This window comes from Platalea leucorodia, assembly GCF_965183815.1.
Source record: "Platalea leucorodia genome assembly, chromosome: 14".
In the NCBI taxonomy this organism is placed as follows: Eukaryota; Metazoa; Chordata; class Aves; order Pelecaniformes; family Threskiornithidae; genus Platalea; species Platalea leucorodia.
In genome coordinates, this window is record NC_138836.1 from 12,992,231 (window position 1) to 13,009,971 (window position 17,741).

Consider the following 17,741-nt stretch of genomic DNA (forward strand, 5'->3'; position numbering starts at 1 on the left):
TCATCATAAGGCCACGGAGGTATGAACAAGCATAAGTGAGTAATATGTAATGGCCAGGGTAGGGAGGAAGATTTCTTGATGTTTCTCACTTAACAGCAGTCCCAGCCTATTCTTTAGACACAGATTTAACCTTAAACCAGATAATCCACTGTGTGCACATAGAGACTGAGGGGGAAGAGGTGGCCCCTGACAAGGCACTTCTTCACTGTCATCCCTTGTCAGTGCTAATAAAGCTTTTTTATTGTTATCTGCATCAGCTCATACCAATTATTCTTTTCTTCTGCCTAATGGCACCGCTCCCAGATGCAGAGGTCATCCGAAGTTGAGTATATCCCAGCTGGCAACCAAATGTCTCATTAATTTGCAGAGATGCCTCTCGTTCGTTTTCCCACACACCATCATCTCTGCAGTGAGCCTGACACTTTGCTCCAGAAGTTCTCAGTCACGTACCCTAGATCCCTGTTTATCCCATCCCACCAACCTGGCCTGGGTTGACACCAGATGCTGCCATTGACTCAGCCCAGATGTTCCTAAACCAAACAAGCTGGGGAGAAATGACTCCTAAAAGCCAACAGATAAGGCTGGTACAGAAAAAGAAGGGGCAGGATCAAAGACGTGGGCAGGAAAAGCAAATAGCTAGGCTGAACACAAGGTGGTGCTGGCTCCACTGTGATCTCCAAGTGGAGCCAGGACTGGTTCTTCTAATTAGCCTTGGAAGCACCTTCCTTGAGGAGCCAATTCACACTTCGAGCTAAAGCACAAGACAGAGAGAACTGAGTGATGCAAACAAAGTCCAGATGAGGATGGTTTCACCTCTGGAAATACCCCTGTGATGACTTTTGTCTCCAAGGATGGGGAGCAAAAGTGAAGACAATTGCTCTACTCTCCTTATGCCTACAGGGACAGGGAGAGCGTAGCTCTGCACTGAGGATTTCAGCTGGGATTTTAACTAAACACAATGTGCTGCAAAGCAGTCCTGGAAGCAGGGGTCAGGACTCAGGTATCCCTATCAAACACCCAAGTTGTTCCCAGGTAACTGCTGTGCTCTAAACCTCTTTTTCCAACTCTGCCAGGTAGATGTGCTGCCAGCACTGGTCAGATCCCCTTCCACCATGAGAGCACACCAGGACGATGGTCACTGATGGAGTCCTTCCTCCTAATATCTGTCAGGTAGCCATCCCCACCCCCTCGCCCTGCATTTCCTGTACTAAAATTTTATTACTGTATTATGCATTATTAAATGAAATGCCTCCTGTGGAGTAAGTCTATTACATCTATGCAGTTACCTTTGTCAGCCCAAGCTGTAATAGCATCATTTGTTTTTTTGACAAGACCCATGTCCTATAAAGCCTCAAAGTCTGGCAATAATTATATTGCTGGCATTTAATTCAGCTTTAGAGGGATTCCATATGGCCTTTCATTCATGTTCTCTTCCTAAGCATCTCATATATTTTGGTCATCCCAGGTGGCCTTTTCATGATGTTCACAGATTTTGGGGCCTTTGAAAATTTCCCGTTATTCGAGGGAAGCTCAAGTGTGAAAAATGCTAGGTGAGCAATGTCCTCAGTTCTGCCTTGGGAGAGCCATGGGCAAGTTAGCCGAGTGCATTGAGCGCAGTAGATATTAACACCCTTGTCTACTGACAGATGGTCCTCTACTTTAATGAACACAGGCAAATGTCTCCCAGCATGAAAAATTTTTATCAAAAACACAAAGCTCTGGTGCCCACCTGTCCAAAGCAGGGACTTAACCATAGCACATACCATGGCTCCCCGTAGGCTTCCTCCAAAAGAAACAGGAATAGGCAGAAGGAGATACTTTGTGTCTGTCTTGATCATCCCTTGTCACAGGGCCAGGATACACTTCCACACCTGATCCTAGAAATTATACCCAGTGTCATAGTCTGGATAAAGCCTAGGGACAAATCACCCCTGGAGGTCTTTGTGTCTGCACAGTCCAGAGACCAAACCATGTCACAAACTATGAGCAGAAGCGTTAAGCTACAGAAGTCACTCTAACCACAGCAGCCTTCATCTTCCTACCTTACTTCTGCCCTTTCTGTATTTCTACTAGAAGTTTTCCTCACTCTTAGATGTGGGACCTGAGCCACTGGGAAGAAATACCATGACTTACTTTAATTTTGCCTGCTACCGGCTTTCTCCCAGTGTCTTCAGTTTCCTTTGTCAATTTCCCACATTTTACATTTCTGGTTTGTGAAGTGTTCTTTTTTCTCCTTTTCAGTTTTTCTGTATTCAGCATTATTTGCATTGCTAACACCATCCATCCTTCAGGCTTTTAGTCAAAACTGCTTCTCTGCTTGTGGCTTTTTTCTTCCAAATACCTTTCTTTAAAGGATTTTTAGGTTTTGTTTATTTTCTTTTTCCCCTATACAATTTTCTATTCATAAATATCATTAATTTGGAGAACTTGGTCCTTTTGAAGAACAGATAATTAATTTCCAGGACTGACATCTTTCTCCACTGGAATCAGATCCACATCCATTTTCCGTTGTGCCTCGTGTTGTGCCTTTTGTGCTGCAAAGTGAGGGCTGGATCTCGTGAGGCTTTAAGCTTTCTGCTTGTGGCCTCCAGCACACGTCCTGGGCAGTACATGCTTTGGCAGCACCTCTCCTCTGCCCATGCTTTATGCAATCAATCAGCAACAAGAAATTGCCCCTGGATGGGAGGATTTCACAGGGCAGAGCGTGATGTGCAGATTAAGGGCATGAGTTGCAGGACGGGTGCTTGAGTCTCCCCATTTTGGTAACAAATGGAAGAAGTCTGCCAACAATAAGCTTGTTCTGTGGTGAATAACTGACAGATCTCAAGCCCTCAGCCTGGTCTAAGCATGAGCTAAACCTTTTGATGGATTCAAAGCAGCCATATATCACTTATCACAAAGCCATGTAATGTCACAGAGTTGTTAAAAGGAGGTGCAGAGGAAAGCCCTCAGCTCCCCCCTCCAAAATTTGCCAGGCAAAAACAGGCCCCTGAGCCTCAGGGGTCCCCAGCTCCTCCAAAAGCTGCGCTCAGCTGTGCATGGAAAGCAGCTTCCTCTTTAGCACTTCGCCCTGCCCCTTGCAGAGCTGGCCCTGAGTCATGGGTGCACACATAGGCAGGACAGCAGTATCTCATGGTCAGCTCAGCCACCTGGTGTTCTCGATGAGATGATGGTAGTACACTGGAGGAGTGGAAGAGCAAGATGCTTTAATGCACAGAGGTTGGTCAGCATGGGCCCCCAAGTGGCACTGCTGGGAATGGGATGCGAGTAGTTTTTGGCATGCTAGTGTTGCCCCTGCAGCCTGTGTTCGGCAGTCCTGGGTTACCCCAGCAGCTTTCCATTAAAACTGCAGCTCAGAGCCCAGCAGGATCAGCTCAGGGGCATCCTGCGACATTGGACACCAAAGACAAGACAGGGGTCATGGGCATCTAGTGTGACCCCTGACTCAGGACATCTCCTATGGGTTGTGTGTAGGGGCATCCGACAGGGCTCCCCCTCTTCTCTGGTGCTCAGGACATGGTGGAGGTGGGAGGCCCGTAGCACTTACAAGCAGATGTGGCCTGTGTGATCTGTCAGTGATTTCCCAGCAGAATGGTGGTATTAAAGCTGTATGAGCTGGCTGCAGAGAGCAGAGCCTGCCCCTGAGCCTCACAAGAAAATTAATGAGTGCTCAGTCAGCGACTCCAGTCATTACTTTAAGGTACATGATCCAGTCCTGGCCTGAAAGCAGTCCCCCACAATCTCCACTGCCCCAGGGCAGCCCTGGTCTCTCTGGGTACCTCTCACCTGCATGGAACAGGGAGAGGGTCACAACTGGGGCAGGTCTCCCTTGTACCCTTGAGCCCATGAGGCCTTCCTCAGGAGGGTTAATTCCCAGCTGAGAAAGGATTTTGGTGAAAGCCTCCCCCTCTGCTTCTGGCTACACTTCTGCCAGTCCAAACCTCAGCTGCTTCAAGGGGATTAATGTGAGCAGCAAACTCCTGGCAGCCAGTCTGCTCCAGTCCCTGGGGCCACTGGAGACATGCAGTGCTGCTGGCAGCATCCTCATTCGCGATACATGCCCATGCAGCCCCGAGTCCCTGGGTCTACATCCCCACTGATGTTTTGGCAGAGTACACCTCTGCTGCCTTTAAGCCTGACATCCATATTGTCAGTGAGGCATTGCTGCATCTGCTGCCACTCCTGTGAATAGCTGCACTCAGCTCCACACGGCCTGATCCATACCAAAGCATACACTTCTGTAGGCTCACTTGCCCTGCCAAATGGGGACATTAATACATTCACCTCCTAGGCACAACAGAGCACCCTGGGGAAACTGAGGAACACGCAGTGGTCATAACAATATTACACACTCCCTCCTCCCGGATTGTAACAGCAGGTATGACCAAGGGGCAGGACATCCTCCATGGCAGTGTGATCTCCTCCTCTGGCTGGAGCAAGGATGCACCATCCCCATCCTAGCAGGGCAGGATGTGAGAGATGATCAGTCCTAGGAGAGGAAAAGCCCACCGTTGGCCCATGGCCCATTGTTATTCAAAGCCCCATCGTTCCCCCATGGCCCTTCATTCCCCCACAGACCACCATTCCCCCATGGACCATTGTCTTCTGCTGCATTCACCAGTGCACATGGGATGTAAAGGCTCGGATGTCTCATATCTGAGTGTCTTCCGTTACACTGTCTTTAAAGTTTGGGCCTGGGAAGAGGCTTGCCATCTATCCAGGCTCCTTGAACACAGACCTGGACCAGGTGCTGCTGACAAGCTTGGTCTGCCCTTGAAGATGGGGGCAGAGTGGGCAGGCAAGAATGGACCTGCCAGGATGCTTCAAGTCCAACTCCACCTTCTCATACGCTGTACTGCCCATGCTGCCTCCTTGGAGGGGCTGGTGGGGCAGCCAGTGAGGCATTGTGGGATGTGACTCCCAGATGCAACACAGATGGGGACTCCTGCCCAGGAGGCTGGTGTGAGAATGGGAACATTTGGGTCTGCACAAGGAGGAACAGCTCCTGTGTACATGCTGCTCAAGTCATCCCAGCTTCCCAGGTAAATATTCCAATTAGGAAACTAATTACCTCGGCTTGTACCAGCTTCCTTGGATGCAGGTGTCTCCACGTGTTTACCAACAGCATCTTCTCCCAGCCCCAGTCTGAACAGACCTCCCATCACTCGCAGGAAGCCACCACCTCCACCTGTTGTTGAAAAACTTTCTGAAGAGGTAAACCACTCTGTGTTCAGCAAGACATTTCAGCTAGCAATTTATTTCTCATTATCTAATAATTTTCCTCCTATCTGCTGCTTCTTCCCAATAATAACATTGCAGTAATTAATAGAAACACTTGTTAAGTAGACAGCACACAGTCAAAGTGTAGGCAATGTCATAACATTCCAGTTCCATAAAAAGCGCACAGCGATGGCAGATGGGAAGCAGGGCAGGATTTCCAAAGATATTGTTTTGTTCAGATTTATCCTGTCTCTATTCTGACAAACTGAATGGACATATCCAGCCAACTAATCTTCCAGGCTGTAGCTAACAAGACTCTTATTTCATTTCAACAATTATGCATTCGCTGTGGAATTTTCTAAGGCCCTTTGAACCCTGCCTGTCTCTCATAATCATTTCCCCACTTATGCAGTCCCACATGTACCAGGTGTTTTGATGACTCTCAAGCATGATTCTGCAGTAAAATCTCTGTTAAGCAGAGTGGGTGGTGCATCACATGGCTCGGGTTTGTCTTCAGCAGAAATCCTGGGTGCCCCACAGTAGTCCATAACATCCTACTGCTTGTCCAGCTCTCAGTGGTAAGTCCAGCAGAGCATCATCCGCTGTTTTCTGATACCAGCAAGGCTGAGTTATGCAGGCAGTTGGATTTAGGTTCTCTGATACTGAGTGCTGTGGTTGCAGAGGAGAACCGCAAACCACAAAAAGGAATGGGCAGCTCTTATCCACAGTAGACTGATGGGCCAGTGGCTTAATGCAAGTTTGCTAAGGTCCATATTTGACCATGGGGGTGTGCTCCCAATGCCAACAGTGGTAGGTGCGAAACCCACATGAGCTTAGGACCATTGAGTTAGGAAATTGTAATTCATGGTGGGCAAAAAGAGTGTAGAATCAGCAACAATAATGGATTTGATTCTTCCCTGGGCAGCTGGTGTTTTAAGGTTTTTGGCCCATCACCCTTGCCTGTGCCCTGTGCTGGAAGGGAAGGAGGATGCTTCACTGTTTGCTGCTGTGAGACCATGCAGCCCCCAGCCCTCCCCAGTGCTTGTCCAAGGCCAGATCATGTCTTTGGGCTAAAAAGAAGCTTCTACAGCCCTGAGCAGTGAGTCAGAAAGATCCTGGAATTTATTCCCATTCTATATTTGGATTATCCCAAGACCTTTCCAACTTTTTTATGAGAAATGGGAGCAAGAACTTTGCTGATGCCATTTCACTGGATGGAGCAGTGCCATGTTGCACCTGGGAACAGTCAGTTGCTTGGATTGCTCTCACCAGAGAGATGTCCCCACATGGATTTTCCTCACCTGACTGCCTAACAGCCTGGTGGTGAGCCCCAGGCACCAGGAGATCAGCACTCAAATCCTTATTCCAACCCAATGCAAAGTCTCAAGACAGATTCTTATGCGAACACCGTAAATGCCAAGTTCTCCAGGGTCTCCATATTTGCTGTCATGGACAAAACTTCTATCATGGACATGAGCCGCTTCTCCTTGTGTAGCTTTCATCAAACCTCACACAATGATACAAATATTCTGATTTTTGCAAGGCAGCATTTTCAACAATGAGGCTAGGGTACCTGAAATAGCCCTTCCCAGAAACAGGAGGTGTTGCAGACACTGGAGCTATCACAGCATACAGCTCCTTCTGTACTCTTGGAAACACTGAGCCAAGATACTGAATGCAGGCTTAGGGTTTCGCCTCATGGCTTTTGGCACTAATCAAAAGGAATGTTGTGAGAGTATCCTAAAAGTGAATCTTAAAGTTTGCACATGGATAAGTGGGATTCAAAACCTTTATAAAATGTATTTGTAGCCTCAAACAATCCTTCTGCACTAACAGGCACAGTAGTACTCAAATTAGAAGGGCTGCTTATAACTCCATGAACGTCTTCTACAGTTTAAAAGCTTTTTAAATGACGTTCACAACCATTAGCAAGGTAAATATATTTGTAGACTTGTTTGGGCAATTACAGTCATTTAAAAAACAATGCATAATAACAGACATGAATCTAATAAGCCATTGCTAATTAAATGTATTAATGTCACTTTATAAAATGAATGCATCTAGCTGATATGTTACAGCTAGTTTTGTTCTGTAAATAACTGAGCAGTGATACATGCAGAATTTGCATCACTGGCCATTGCCAGTGCCCGATAATAGTTGCAATATATTTGCCCCAGTAGAACCAATCTACTGACTACTAACCAGGTTCTCCTTTGATGTGTCTAGTCTACATTTTCCTTTGCTCTGTGAGAAAGAGTTGCAGTAGAATGGAGCTGGTTAACCCCAAAATATAGGACACAGTTACAAAGCATTTGTGAAGACATTACTTTGAAATGTGCTCCTCTGCCAATTATAATTTGCAGCAGGTACAACACTCCGAGGCTACGGAAAAGTCATTTCTCTGTCCTGGGAGAGCTCATTCAATTTTAGCTGATATTAAGTGTTCAATAGCACAATTTTCCTTCTTTTACTTTCATCCCTTTGGAAAATTTCACCAGTCTGGAGTTAACTAATTGACCACAGACCAGGAGGATCCAGGTCCAAAGAAGCCCCACAGGGTTCTGCGAAGTGTCAGCAGCTGCAGAGATACACAGAAAGGACAAGAGCTCGTCTGGGCTCCCCTGGGCATCCAATACCTGGCCACGCATATGAAATCATAGGATGCAGGATCTGGCTGAACTCCTGGGACAGGGCAAAAGGCAGGCTTGACCTTAAGTGTAAGAAAGCTCCCCATCTCAGTCTGACCTAGTAACTCCTAGGCTCCATGTGCAGTTGGCAAGGAGACCCAGGACACTTTGACAGATCCTGATCTGACTGATCCTGATCCTGATCACTAAGATGGGTCGGGTGAATCACTTACTACTTAAGCCCATTTCTTTCTGCTGACTATAAAGTGTGCCCAGAGACTAGCTCAAATGATGACACTTACCTTTCCAGTGCCTGAAGTCAGGGCACAGAAATAGCCTGCTGACATTCCAGCTGCTGAGCAAGCCTGGTACTCAAGGGGTTATAGTCTGCACTGACTTTGCATTCAAAGGTTCCTGCTGATATAAAAGGGGCAAAGCTGGGACAATGCAAACAAAAAGAACTAGCTTTTTTTATCTTCTTGTTCTTTGGCAAAAATTGAGATGCAATTTTCCCAAACATATATGGTTTCTAGCAGTAACTCCTTTGCAGCTGGAAAATCCCCACTCTGTGCAGCATTGCACACATGACTACTGCCTCAGACTTTAGCTGCGCAGGAGACATGGAGGGCATAAACTTGGCTTTGCCCTGCAGGATGCCATGCCAAAGCCCAAGAAAAATGCTATTGCTCCAGGCTCTGACCTGCTGCAAGTCCTACAAAGACACATAGATTTCTTCTACCAGAAGAGTGGCATCACCCCACTCTCTGAAATCATCAGGTCCTGCCACGAGTGGCTGAACACTTACTTCCCAGGAGAAAGTGCCAGCCCCCCAGCATAACCACTAGCCTGCAGAATGACCTGGGTCCTCAACCCCACCACTTTTGGCTTGCTCCATGGTTTCTGCTGACACTCAGCACTTTGCCAAAGGCCCGAAGGCCTTTTTGCTAGGTGTTTACAAGGGGCTCACCCTCATTTTTTATGTGGTTGGTCAGGGAGGACACGAGCAGCAGCAAACACAGTCTGGCCGGTGGGGAGTGGTAAAATGTGAGAGAGATCACCTTGGTCTGAAAGAAAAGTCATTCTGAAAAAAATGTGGCCACTTTTTGTATAAGGAACCCTGACTTCTCACTTTTCCCAGCCTCCAGCTAAATCCCAGGTCCTCCAAGCAGCAATTCCATAATTGGACAGTGGTGCGTGAACAACACGGAACTGAAAGCCATAGGGTTCCTCCACCTTCAGGAGCAAAACTCTGCTTGCAAGAGGCATTTCTTTGGTTCGGAAACACTTACCTGCTTTTTTAAATGTTTGTATTTACTCAGTTTGTGGTCAGTGTTGGGGTTCGTGGAGAAGGAAGTGTTGGGGTTGCAGCAGGCTTGGGGAAGTGAGTATTGAAGCCGGGATGAAGGAGAGGAGTTAGGACTGAAGGTGCTGTAAGGCAGGAGAGCAGCCTCAGGGCTGGGCCTGGAGACTGGTGTCATGAGACTTTTCCAGTAATGGAAAAGTCACTTCACAGGGTCTTCTTTCTTTCCCTAAGAATGAGCAACAACATGGGCCCCTGCTGCCAAATTGCCCTGAACTGTCCTACTGCCCTATTGCCCTGCTGCTGCAGCTCCACAGCACTGCCTGACCACGCCAGCCCTGCCTGCCCTGTTCCAGATCAACCTCAGTTTTGTCTTGGGTGTCGTCCAAAGTGCTGCAGCTCTGCCAGGCCTGGAGTCTCAGCATTGGGCTGTGCTGGCTTTGGGGACAGGGTTCTTCACTGCTCAGTCCTTTCCACTCAAACAAGGGCAAAGAGTAGGAAGAAAGGTGCTCACTGGAAATGCCAAGGGGGCAGCTATCTCCAAGAGCTCATGAACAGAAAATGTTCACCTTTGACTAATGCATTGCTCCTAATGAATAGCCAGGCCAGCTGTATTTAATTGCCTGGTTTAGGCAGATATGGCTGGAAAATCTCATGCCTGTCAGATTTTTTTCTCCCCCTAAAGCATCAAATTATTCACTATCCTCATGTAGCATTTTGCAGCCAATTCTTTCCTGTGATGATTTTCAAAGGATGAAGAATAAGAACCCTGGTGACATTTCTAGTATCTATAAATATCTTCCCACTACCCTGCCTGCCCAACTGGTGAAATATGCAGGAAGATATATATAATAAAACAATGGGATCAATTTTGTTGTCAACATCCCATTCTTCTTCAGCTGGCAAGAGAACAGTCCAGGCTGTTGCTCTGGAAAGAGCAAGCAGTGCCTGGGGAATTACTGAACTTATCCTTTCCTGTAGGTATGAGGGCACATTGGAGGGCAACACTGAGCAGAGAGATGTCCTAGTGTGCCGGAAAAAGGAAGATGGGTTTTAAAAGAGAAGTACCATGTTAGGACAGTAACTGTCTCCAGAATGGCAGGAAATTCCACATATGGAGCACTGAGAAGCACGTGGTAAAAGAAGCATTGGAGAAATACGAAAGAAGGACTAATTCAGCAATGTTATCTGGAGCACAATGCACTTCCTATACATTCTGGTCCTGCTTTTATGTCTTTAATTCAGCAGTGCTCTCTTTATGCAACCAAACCTCCTGCCTGGTGAAATACATGGAGAATTTAATGCACTCAACTTTGCAAAGCTGTGGGAAGTGATCAGTTTATATTACGTATCTAATTTGCAGGTTTTCATTTAAATTGGCAAGGATTGAATTTAATAGCATAACTTTCCCTAGCTAACAGACCTCTCTTCTAGCCAGATACTCATTATGTGGAGTAGTCTATAGAATCTGTTACCTCATTTATGGGTTAAGAGGCATTTTAAAATAAGAAGCTAAAGACATCTCTCTCCCTTGCATTAGATATTTGCAGATGTCTTTTGCTAAGCCATAACTAGCTTCTTCATCATTAATTTTTGGGGACTGTGCCTTGGAGACACTGCCTGGCAATTAAACAAAGTTCTTACCAGAAATTTTTTCCACCTTACCTTGGTACAGAAGGTCGTTGGTCTCCAGGAGTGCAAAGACAAGGATTTGGCACCTCCTCATTCCTGCAGAAAGACAGCTGCTCTGTTGCTCAGACCAAGAGAGTTACTGTGAATGTCCTGGAAAGCCTGAGGACTTTACCCTCCTACATTACTCTGGGTAGGAGGACAATACAGTGTGGAAAGCTGATACGCTGGACTGGCAGAGGGTTGACCATGTCCCCATCAGTGTGTGCTGAGGCCACCCAAAAGCTGTTCAGTTTGATATGAGGCTGAAAAACCAAACACTACTCACAGAAACATGGTTGTGGTTTAACCCTGGTAGGCAGCCAAGCACCACACATCCACTTGCTCACTCCCTCCCAGTGGGATGGGGAGAGAGTTGGAAGGGTAAAAGTGCTGGAACTCACGTGCTGAGACAAAGAGAGTTCAATAGGTAAAGCAAAAGCCGCGTGCACAAGCAAAGCAAAAGAAGGAATTCATTCACTGCTTCCCGTTGGCAGGCAGACATTCAGTCATCTCCAGGAAAGCACGGTTTCATCATGCGTAACGATTACTTGGGAAGGCAAATAACTCTGGATGTGCCCCCTTCCTCCAGCTTTTACTGCTGAGCATGACATCATATGGTATGGACTATCCCTTGGGTCAGTCAGGGTCAGCTGTCCCAGCTGTGTCTCCTCCCAACCTGCTGTGCACACCCAGTGTAGTCACTGGCAGGGCAGTGTGAGAAGCAGAAAAACCCTGGATATGGTACAAGCGCTATTTGGCAATAACTAAAACATCCCTGTATTATCAGCACTGTTTTCATCACAAATTCAAAACATATAGCACCATACAAGCTATTACGAAGAAAATTAACTCTGTTCCAGCCAAAACCAGTACAGCTCCACACATACATTTTTTTCAAGGCTCTAACTACATCCTTAAGTACAACAAGAGCTTCAAGAGTGGCAGGATGCAAGTGAGAGGGGTTGAAGGAGATCAAAATGTAGATCAGTGATGTGATGAAACTTGGCAACAAGTTGAATCATCCTTTTCTCCATCGCTCAGCATTGGGCTCTCCCCAGGTCTCAGTTTAATAGAAAGCTGGATGAGTCCTTGAGAGCATCCCCCTTGCCCGTAAGTGAAGCTGAGCAGAGCTGCCCTGAACACAGGAGCATTTCCCAGCAAGCCAGGGAAGGGTGGCAGTATAGGGTATATGCTGGCATAAAAAGAGTGACTGTGGTGCCTGCTGGAAGTTTCTTGGGGTATGGCATGCAACACATCCATGCTTCCAGGCACTGCAACACATGGACTACAGTAGAGCTCAGACAAGGACATCGGCACTGTTGCTTCCTGGCGCTCTGTTTGTTAGAGGATTTCATACTTACCTGCCTCTTTAGGATGCTCTGGCTGAGGAACAAATAGTCTGTTGAAACCTCTGATTTATAAGCCTCTCTGGAAAGGTTTTTTCTGTAGAGCTCTCAAGTGATGATGGCATGATCCTGTTCATTGTGACACAGCAATGGGCATGGCCCAGGTTTTGGAGGAACCTTTCACAGCATTCCCAAAATGCTCCTCAGGTGGGCTTGGCGACATATGGCAGGTCAGAGTGGGCTCAGTACGATACAGCAAGTAATCCCCAGATACCCTTTGTGGTTTGTACATGAGCGTCTTTTACCCATATTCCTGCCAAGATCCGCTCCACCATCCCAAGCACTGCACAAGCACCACAGCTGCATTTCAGGCCAATAGAGCATCTCGTACTGCTGCTGCTTGTCCCAGGTGCAAATACATTGCTGGGCAACCCAGAAGACATGGTACATGGATGCACTTGCTCTTGCCAACCCACTACTCTTTCCTGCCTACTGGTGTGTATGGGCTCTTGTAATGCTGAGCTTCAAACTGAGCTGGGAAGCATAATTTCTAGCCTGGAGTTTATCCTTCTCCCATGGTTGCAGTGGCCATACCACAGTCTGATCAAGCCCAGTTCACCTCGTTTAAGAAGTCTAGAAGTTAAATATCTTGGTCTAAGCCACTCACTCCATTTCTTCACAGTTGAGAACAGGGAAATGAGAGCCATATCTGACCCCTCTTTGGTAACCAGTGCAGGATAAAGTGGGACCACCAAGTCCCTTATGGACTATCAGGGCAGCTCGAGGTGACTCACTCAGACCTGCAGGTCTCTCCAGGCTGCGGACTCCCACCCTATGAACCCTACAGCTGCCTGGAAACAGGATCCTGGAAGTTTCAATGCCACCACGTAGGCAGTGGGAACAGTTGGCTTGTGATCCTCTCCTTTCCCCAGTTGGTGCTAAACACCTGAGCCCATTCAGGGCCAACTCTGGCAAGTGGGGACCTCTCAAGATGAGGCAGTGTTTGCTGAGGTGCTCATTGACTTTGGGGATTCATCTGCGTAACAGGGTTTGTAGTGTTCCCAAAGGAGAGTCACAGGAGCCCTGAGTCTGGCCGTGAGATTGTAACCTGGCATTGGGTTGGTGTGGGAAATTTTGGGGGTGTTCACCGGTGCTAATTCCACTGAGACCAAATCCTCTGCACATCTGCCATCTTCCCCTTCTGTCCTACTCATCCTCTCTGCTGACACACCCACAGATGATAAACCCATGGCTGATTGCATGGTGAGGGGCAGGAGGGTACTGTGTACCATATGAAGAAGAGAAACAGCAAATATTAGACACAGGCAAGGTCCTGTGCTGTGCAATGACGCTCTGCAGACAGCACAGAGAGCACAGCACAGCTCCATTTCCCCAGGCAACTTTATTTCTCATTTCCTAGCTCCCAAGTGCTCAGCTTCTGCAGTCCAGAGCAATGTTCTGTGTGCCTGGCTCATTAAGACAATGTACACCCCAGTCATCCCTCTCTGTGCTTTCTGCTCTAGAAACACATCAGTTCTCATCCACTGCATTCATAATTATAAGTGCAACTATCCAAACAGCTGAGTTTGTCCCACCTGACCCTGCATGTGCTCTCCATACAGTGAGTAAGTATATGATACAGACCTCCAGGCAATTTTTAGAGACTAGTCCAGGAATAATGAAATTTATTATTAAATTTCTATCATTATGGAATACCCTTCTTAAATAATCCCTGTGCTGTATTTTTACTGTTGATTACATTAAGCACATTGGATATTAACTCTGTTTTTAATGTTTCTAAAATTTACAGTAATATTAGCAAGAAACAGTTCAAATCCACAACATCTGCTAATCCCCCAACTTTTGACATTACCCTTATGACAAAAAAACACTCATGTATCGAAAAGAACCAGGTCTAAAGAATTTCACAGGTCACTAAGCTATCTAAGGATACTGGAGAAGGATATTGACTTTAAAATTACTTTGAATCACAAAAGAAAAACAAACATTAAATTCAGATTTGACCTTAGCACTCTCTGGGTGTGGAAGATCTAGCTGTGTGTTGGGATCTTCCAGTGCTCCAGTGCAGAAGTGTAGGAATTACAGGACATTGATTTACAGCAGCCACGAATCTGGTCCATGTGTCCCTCTGCATCTCTGTCACCTCCTTGCAGGCTCTATTTAGGCTAAGTGCCCAGTACACAGAGGGATGGAGCGTGGCTTCAATCTCAGGATATTATTTTTTTGTTTTTCTGAGAAAGACATAGTTAAGGATTTGCAAATGAGGCGCTCTGCTGCTGAACCTAGATCTGTAGCAGCAATGCCACACCAGCGAGCACCCACTTGGAAGGATTTTCTCTAGTTTTAAGGTTAAAAGTCCACACATAAGTTGTCCCTCTCTGGCGTGTTTTGTATACAGGACATGGGTACATACTATGGATATCTTGTTTGTCAGCAGGAATGGCTTTGATGAAAATGACAGGCATGGCCGGGGTTAGTTCCTTCAGCCTGGCATCTGTGATTATCCCAGCCTACAAAGGAAGGAAGACAAAGTCTTAGTGAGATTTCCAAAATATCCATCAGCTCTACCCCAGTACACATGATCCTCTTTAATTTTTATTCAAGCTGGACTTATTGGGCAAGTACAAGCATCTTTTTCCTGAGATCAAGGGAGTGGATGAGTCTATTTGAGGTAAGGAGGGTTTGGATCAAACACCTGTCTTGTTTCATCAGAAGCCTCCCTCAAGCATAGCTTATTCCAAGGGGGGCATAGAGATGCCTGCTCTCACCATATGCCCAAACCCATACACACCTGAGCTGGACTTTGCCGGGGAACAATGTTCCTGGCTATGTCCAGACACATCATCCTCATGCTGCTCTTAGTCAAGGTTTTGCCAGACCAAAACCTCCTCATGGGAAGCATTGCTTGTGCTAGGACCAATTGTGGGCACCTGAACAGGGCTCAGGATGGAGAACAACACTCACTTGAGAAGAGCCTAAAAGGCACCAAGTCTCCCACCACACCACAAAGATTTGAGCATGACCTGGGATATGCTTGTCTGTGCAATGAATGCACTCAATGCTTTGTATGGCCGTGAAAGGCACTGCAGGCTTGTATCCGCTCTCACAGGTGCTCACACCAACAAGGGGGATTCAGAAGGACTATTCCTGTGGGAATATTATCATTAAATAACAAGTCTACGTTATCCTCTTCAAAGCAATGCTCTCACTCAGCAGGCTGCCCGATGCCGGAGAAGGATGTTATGCTCTCAGGGCATAAAATCAATGACTTGTTTCTCTAACTTGGGTCTCTCTGGCAGCTTCTGTTTCTCTTTCTGACAATAAAATGCCCTACACATCAATCAATTTCCAGGAAGGCCTGCAAAATTGCTTAATGGAAGCTAGAGAGACCAAATGAAAACAAATACAGAAAAGGACATAAGACTTCTCAGTGCTAAAGAAACTGCCTCTCACTGCAGCTTAGCTTCACATATCATTATTATTTCAAATGCTCTTAGATCAGAGCTGTGGGATGAGATTCAACCTCTCTAGTAGTTTATTTAGTTCTGCAAAGAAGTGAAGAAAAATAATCCCTCTTGCGACATACCTCGGTTTAATTGTACTAATGCCATCTGTTATACTAAGCTGTGATAAATCCAACTCTGATTTAGGATTTTATATTTCCGACGTGCTGAACAAACTTTAAATAATTCTTATAATACCTCACAAAGAAGCTATTTATCAATCATTATTATGCACTCTTTTTAAATCCAGATCTTTAATTTCTGAGGCTGGCTTTCGATCAGATCTCTTTTTTTACCGCTGACAATTCTTCAAATCAAATTTCCAAGATATATTCTACCTATTTCTGGGTTAACAAGAGTTGAAATCTTCCTGAGGTATCTCTGTGGAACATATCATTGTGTTATGTCTGGGCTGATTTGCATTTGCATTTTTTTATTGCTGTCATCATCAGAAATTAATTCTACTCTGAAAGCAATTTTCCCTAACTACTGGCACAGCACACCTGGTAAAAAGCTACTGTTCTGTGCTCAGGCCTCAGATCCTAAAGAATTCTTCACTTCTGTTTGTCCTGGCTTCTCAAAAGGCAATTCGAAGAGTGGACATACTACGCTGCCACATATTGATGGGTCCAAAGACACGAAACAGCTGTCACAAGCCAGGGATGCCAATAGATGGGCCCAAATACATATGCAGTAAGCCAATATCCCCTCCCACTCAACTGCATTTTGAGGTGTTACTAGCACAGATGCACCTGCACCACAGCTAATTTAGGGTCAGTTGGCTTAAAGACCTTCAGCACGGCTTGGTTTTCTTTCACATAGAATTGCCTCTTTTTGCAGGGAAGGTGAGCTGGTGATGTGACCAGCAGTGAGGCTAGCAGGGAACATCACTCCAAGGTAGTCCAGAGATTGCCGGGGTTAGTGGCTTCAACTGGAGACGGGGAATGAGAAAAAGAGCCATCCATGGAGCACACAGTGAAGACGACCTAATGATGTGCTGTCCAGTAAAGCCAAATGAGAAAGCAATTTTTATCACTGAGTAGTTTAAGAGTTGAGATACAGATGGAAAAGGGTTTGCCAAAGAATTAATTTTTCAAAACAACCATAGAGACTGGCTGTTCGCAGCACAATTTGCAAGTGTCCCCTCCATGGCTGCATTGTAAGTTTATTACTGGAGACCTCAGCTTGAGCCTCATCCTACTCTCACTCTCATAGCTCACAAATACACAGGCATTACTGACAGTTGACATCTGTGGGAAAAGGCTTCATATGATGTCCCAGCTCACCCCTCCGGGAAAAATTTCCATCTCTGATGCATGAGATTTGTGGTACCTGGTGCCTCTGCAAAAGAACATGGCAAAATGTAATGTTTGGGACTGTAGCACCAGAACTGGGCTGTGCCAGGGCTGGGTTGCACACTGACGTTTTTATCTGCATCTGCTGCTCGGAGCACCTCAGATAAAAATGAGTGGTGTACAACTGTTCCCAAAGATATAAAGCTACTTGAACCACCAAATGTGACTGTTCCTTGCCACACAGATCTGCCCTTCTAAGCCTCTCTACTGGTTTGAGACTGGTGCTTTACGTAAGACTAGCTTTAAAAAGTACACAGAAACCGTAGCTGGTGTGGCTTGAAGGAGGCACGATACCCCTAGTGTTAAGCCACTGCTCAGCATGCTGTGCACTGACTGTGCATCTCTTCCAAGGACAAGGTGATGTGCTGTCTACGCATGGCAAAGCTTTGTGTGGCACATGTGGTGTAAAACCCACCTCTCCCCTTGTCCTATCATGTGCCAGTACCCTTGGTGAGGAGTGGGGCACATACCTGGCATCAAACTCTCCATTGCTGGGAGCAAGAAAGCCAGGAATCAGTCAGCTATAGCTTGAGATAAAATGTCTCATAGTCCCACCAGTCAAACTCTCTCTCACTGAGTCCCACTGACTTTAACAGTGCTACAGAAACAGATCATTTGGACCCAAAATAACCTGCTTGGTTTCATTTCATCTAGTAGCTGCCTGCAGTTTGGTAATGAATGTTTTATAAATTTAAGAC

The 17,741-nt window shown here is 46.2% G+C and overlaps 1 protein-coding gene across 1 annotated transcript in view; it reads right to left on the reverse strand.

Moving 5' to 3' along the window:
* Positions 1-14,467: 14,467 nt before the first annotated feature.
* DNAH9 (dynein axonemal heavy chain 9) overlaps positions 14,468-17,741 on the reverse strand; it is a gene marked incomplete at both ends in the record, with an annotated part of 219,762 nt that continues 216,488 nt past the window's right edge. Inside the window, one exon of the mRNA XM_082326558.1 lies at positions 14,468-14,695. Coding sequence (XP_082182684.1) covers positions 14,468-14,695 — 228 coding nt within the window. The remainder of the gene's footprint in view (positions 14,696-17,741) is intronic.